At 37.5% G+C, this 5,926-nt stretch overlaps 1 protein-coding gene across 2 annotated transcripts in view; it reads left to right on the top strand.

Annotated features, from left to right (window-relative positions):
* Positions 1 to 5,926, top strand: part of Atg3 (autophagy related 3) — a 28,447-nt gene that overhangs the window by 16,827 nt on the left and 5,694 nt on the right. For both annotated transcript variants that reach the window (XM_031363991.1, XM_031363992.1), the window contains 2 exons: positions 553 to 602; positions 2,388 to 2,469. In XM_031363991.1, the coding sequence (XP_031219851.1) occupies positions 553 to 602; positions 2,388 to 2,469 (132 nt within the window). The remainder of the gene's footprint in view (positions 1 to 552; positions 603 to 2,387; positions 2,470 to 5,926) is intronic.

The raw sequence follows: 5,926 nt of genomic DNA on the forward strand, positions 1-5,926 counted from the left end.
GCATCTGCTGTCACCTGAGCTTTTTATCCTAGCCACTCTGACTGGTGTGAGGTGGAATCTCAGGGTTGAAAGCTTCTGTAAGGCAAAAGACACTGTGAATAGGACAAATCGGCAACCAACAAACTGGGAAAAGATCTTTACCAACCCTATATCTGATAGAGGGTTAATATCCAATGTCTACAAAGAACTCAAGAAGTTAGACTCCAGAGAACCAAATAACCCTATTAAAAAATGGGGTACAGAGCTAAACAAAGAATTCTCAATTGAGGAACACCAAATGGCTGAGAAGCACCTAAAGAAATGTTCAACATCCTTAGTCATCAGGGAAATGCAAATCAAAACAACCCTGAGAGATACATTTCTAATTTAGAACCCTTTTGAGGCATATTTTTGGAGGTACCTTTGGGATTATTTGTAAAAGTTCATTTGTAAAGATTTGGTCAAGATATGTCAGTTTCAGAGTTGTGAAAATTTAAATAAGTGATTTATCCACATAACTGGAATGTTTGCAGCTTAATTTTAGTGTTTTTTTTTCTGCTGAATTTTAAACAGGTATTACAGGAATTACTGAAGCAGTTAAGGAGATTACACTGGAAAGCAAGGTATTGCTTAACCTTTCTAAAGTCAGTGACCCTAGTTTTTGCTTATATATAAATTTTAAATTTTAAATTGTATTTGTTTATTTTGGGTTTGTGTATGTGAATGTGTGTGTATCAAAGCAAGGATGTAGAAATCTGAGGGATAACTTGGGGTAGTTGGTTCTCTTGTTCCGTCATGTGGGTCCAGCAGATAGAACTCAGGTAATCAGGCTTGTAACTGCTATGGATTATTATAAACACACTAGTGTAAGTACAGTGAATAGTAAGTGGTTCAAAGGGAAATTTGTGAGAGGTTGCCTTTGCTGATGATTAGCAGCTGCTAATGTCATATTAGTATTACATTTTGTAGTCTATTCTAACCAGTTTTTTTGTTTGTTTGTTTGTTTGTTTGTTTGTTTTGGTTTTTCGAGACAGGGTTTCTCTGTAGCCCCGGTTGTCCTGGAACTCACTCTGTAGATCAGGCTGGCCTCGAACTCAGAGATCCGCCTGCCTCTGCCTCCCAAGTGCTGGGATCAAAGGCGTGAGCCACCACCGCCCGGCAATTGTTTTGTTTTTTAAATTGCTGGAAGTAACTTCTAAAATTCTGTTTTTAGAGGTTTCACTGTGTACTTTAGTATCAGCCAAAATGGTGACATTTTGAGTAATCATTTAAGTTTGTGTGGGTAAACATAAGTATAATTGCGTGAAGCTTTTGTGCTAGTACATTTGAATTTGATTTAGGTTAGATGTTGTAGTTCTTTTCTCAGATTGATTGCATCTGCTTCATATTTTTATATGATTGTTTGAAATGCTATGAAAAAATACAGAATACTTGCTGTTTTTCTTTTCTTGTTTTTATCTCTGTAGCCTTGGCTATTTTGAAACTCACTAAGTAGACCAGGCTGGCCTCAAACTTAAGAGATCCACCTGCTTCTGCCTCCTGAATCCTGGGATTAAAGCTGTGTGCCACCACTGCCCAGATGAACTAATTTTTTAATACCCATGCACTGGTAGTTAGCAGTGAAAAGTAGTGTTTGGGGCTTGTGAGATGATTCAGTGAGTGAAGGTGCTGACTGCCTGGTCTGATGACCTGAATTCAATCTCCACAACTCACATTGGTGGGAAGAGAGAACCAGCTTCTAAAGATTTCCTCTGGACTCTGTACATGTACACACACAAAATAAATGTTTTTTTTTTTTAAAAGTATGTACTGTTGCAGTGAGAGTTTGGTTAGAAATGACTTTTAAATGGTCACCTAAGGTGACTTTGGAACCTATTATTAATACCCTCTGATACTTTTAAATCACAGCATTTAGCATGTTACTTCTGATTTATTTATGGGTTAGTCATTGTCATTGGTGTGTGAATTTCTAGGGAACATAAACTACCTGATTAGATGACATTGATTTTTACTGTGGTTAGTTTAGTTACTATTCTGTTCAGTATAAATATTTATGAGGAAGGCCACACTAATGCTGTTGAGTTTGTGTAAGATGGTATCTTCTGGTTGTGTCAAGGCTACCTTACTTATACTGGTCTTCTCTGGTGAAACCACCCAACAGTGTCCTCATCACTAAATGATGCATGGTCGTAAAACTATTCATAGAAGGGGCACAGGCAGTCAGTCAGAGGACTGATTCTGTGCTCTTCACTCTATCAGCAATGCCAAGAATGGAGCCATGGATGTGACAGGCTATTTAATGTTTTGGAAGGAAATAAATACTGCTGATAAAAGTTTCATGCTAAGTATGCTTAATATTGAATTAAGGAGCATGCACTTGCATAACTTAAGTGTAATTAATTTCAAAGGACAGTATAAAACTCCAAGATTGCTCAGCACTGTGTGATGAAGAAGAGGAGGAAGATGAAGGGGAAGCTGCAGACATGGAAGGTATTACTAGTTCAGATTGCTTTAATTCCATTAGACTGGTGATTCTCTAATATTTATACTTCATGTGGACTAAGAATACTTTTCTGTTGGCTTAACCTTTTAGAGCCTTGTGAATATTTAGTTTATTTTAAATTTTATCAGGTCAGGATAAAACTTATTTTGATTTTACATTCTTCTATTTTAGTTAGAACATGATTTTGACAGAATTACTTCTACTAGGATTAGTCATAAATCTCAAAGGATTCACTAGATAGCATCTTATTATTTTCTTGGCTCAAAAATTCTCCCACCTCAAAGTGCTAGGACTGCAGTCCTGTGCTTTTAGACATGGAAAGATAGTTTTTTCATTGGTTTGTTTTGTTTTTAAGCAGGATCTCCTTATGTAATTCAGTCTGACTTAAGAGTCATGATCGTATTGCCTCAGCCTCATGAGTGCTGGGATTACAGGTGTGTGTCATGCATGGGCAAAGAGACTTAATGTCTACTTAATGTGGACGTTAGAGCTGTGTAGAACCCTCTTTTGTTCCTTTAAATTTTGAAATAATGTTGGTTACCAGATAAGAATCACCATCATCAACAAAACAACTCCCATGCAGAATGCTCAAGAGTCATTGCCACATAAGGTGTGGGAGGACTGTAAGAGCCAAAGGACTAGGACTAGAGATTATTGTGTCTTCAAGGAGGGTCAGGAGCTGTGTCCATTTAAAGTCTGACCAACATGAGTGCCCAAATGTAAGCTGAACAAGGATAACAACAGTAGAAATGCTGAGTGGGTGGAGGGAAAGCCCCGGAGGCCTCAACCCTGCACAAGAACTACAGGCAGCTAAGGAATGCTGAGAATGGGAGAAATAGTCTTCCCCAGGGAGGAGCACACCACTTGGCTATCCAATACCAAATAGTCTTGCAAACATACTTCATAAGTAACACTATATAGACATAAGCAGCTTATATTCTGATATTATATTTGTTGCTGCATATAACAACAGTTAATGAGAAAAGAAGCCATGAATTTGAAAGAGCAGGGCCATATATTAATGAAACATTATTACAAAAGATCAAAACCAACCATTCTAACAGAATAGTGTACACTTATACATCACCATGATATATGACAGAAGCAAGGGAAGATAGATCTATTTTGGTTCAGTTTTAAGAGCTTTCAGTTCATCATCAGTGGAAAAACCTGATGGAGTTACTCTGTTGATGTGAGGAGCCTGTGGCAAAATGGCTGTTTGCACAGTAGCAGGGTAGGAAACAGCAGCTAAAAGCAAGGGCTGAGCTATAGCCTTCAGAAACCCACCTCCTCTGACTTGTCCCACAAGTCAGGCCCTACCTCCCCAAGGCTTCTCAACCTCCTAAAACCATGCTGTCAGAAGGGAAGCACTCAGAATAGGAACCTCTACTGGAGGATGATGCAGATTCAAAGCACAGCGGAGTGCTAGAAGGCTTTCTAAATATGTGGCCATTCAAAATCCATATTTTATCTTTTTTATTTGGTGTGTATCAGTGTTTTGCTTGCATGTATGAATGGGCATCACATTCATGAAGGGGATTAGAAAGGGTGTTGGACCCTAGAGTTGCCAATAATTGTGAGCCACCCCGTAGATGTGGGAAACTTGGCCCTAGTTCTGAGCAGCCAGTGCTCCTAACCATTGAGCTGCCTCTCCAGCCCTTCTGCTTCACTAATCTTAGAATAATAGAAACTAAATCTCAGATAGTTAAAAATAGATGAAGGGACTGCTATCACTATGTGAGGACCTCCTTGTTAAAGACAATCCTACTGTATGTAGTGACTTTATTGTTTGATTGTGTTAATACATCCTATTTTTTTCTCCCTTTATTTTTGTGACTGATTTTTCTTCCTTAACGTTTATGTCTTCCATTGGGCTTTTATTCTTTTGCATAGCTGTTATATACGCCTACATCATTGTTAGCCTCCAACCCTCAGATTTCTTTTTTAAATAAATGTATGTTAAGACCCCCTTTTAGGGCTGGAGATGAAACAGACATGATCTTTTGGAATTCTTGTTTTAACTAGATAAAAATTCAGAAAATAGATAAATAAATGAAATATATTGTGTTGGATTATTTTCAGTGTTAAGAGAGAAAGATGAGGTAAGAGGGTAAGATATCTTGGGGAGTACTATTTCTATATTTTACTAAGTTAATCAAGAAATATTCTTTGAAAATATATCTGCAATGAAGGGAGTAAATAAGCTGTTTATGTTGGAGTATACTACAAAGGTCCTGAGGTGGGAACATGTGTGACTTATATAAAGTATTTCATATCTAGAGAATAAGAAGATAGTAGAGAGTGGAGTCAGACAAGTCACTGGGAGCCAGATGGTATAGTGTCCTAACTAGGGAGTAGAAGCCACTGAAGCAGTTTTCTAGGTAAAATGAGACAGCATTTGAACAGAATCACTGTGACTGTAAAATTGAGGGTTGTGTTAGTCAAAGTTATCTAGAGTAACAGAACTTATAGAATGAATCTATGTCTGTCTGCTTGCCTATCTATAATGTAAAGGGCATTTATTAGAATAACTTATAGGCTGGTTCAGCTAATACAACAACAGTGGCTGTCTATGAACAGAAGGTCCAAGAATCCAGTAGTTGTTCAGTCTTTGAGGACACATGTCTGCTAATCTTCAGTGTATACCATGATCTTGGGAGAAGTAGGTTTTAATGTCAGTGACGGAATGGACTTGCTAATAAGGGTGAGAACAAGCAGGCAGAAAGAAGGAGTGTCCTTTTTCCTCTGTCCTTTGTACAGGCTGCTAGCAGAAGTTTGATTAAAGGTGCATCTTCTCACCTCAAAGATCTGCATTAGAAGTGGGCCTTCCCTCACAAATAATAGAAAAAACTCTCACAGGTGTGTAGCCATTTCAATTTTAGTTAATTCTGTATTTAATCGAATTGTCAACCAAGAATAGAATTATAGTGAGAGGAAAAAGAAAATAGGAAACTTTTTATAACATACACTAAATAAATAAAAACACAAAATAATAGTAGCTTGGGCTAGGCTCATAATAATGGTAGCAGTGAGAAACAGGATTGTGAAAATATTTTGAGGGTAGGGCAAAAGCAATTTGATGCTAGATTAGATGTGAAATGTGACAGGCAGGGTAGACAAATGTGACCTGAGTGTCTGGAGAAAGGCCATTAACTGAGAGTAATTACCATGGAAGGAGTCAGGTCAGTTTTAGATATATGATTTGTAATTCCCATTAATCATCCAGTGTTGTTGCAAAATAAAGTTTGTGTCTGTGTTACATACCCTAACCCTAGCGATTTTTTTGGAAAGAAAAAACCAAAACATCGAATCTGATTAGTTTATCTTTAATGGTAGTGTGTTCGAGAAGACAAAGTCCCAGGCTTGAAATCTTTCCTACTTCTGTCACTAAAGTATTAAAAGTGCTGCTTTTGTTGTTGTTTTGTTTTTTCTGTTTTTTTTTTT

Source organism: Mastomys coucha, unplaced genomic scaffold, assembly GCF_008632895.1.
Source record: "Mastomys coucha isolate ucsf_1 unplaced genomic scaffold, UCSF_Mcou_1 pScaffold12, whole genome shotgun sequence".
In the NCBI taxonomy this organism is placed as follows: Eukaryota; Metazoa; Chordata; class Mammalia; order Rodentia; family Muridae; genus Mastomys; species Mastomys coucha.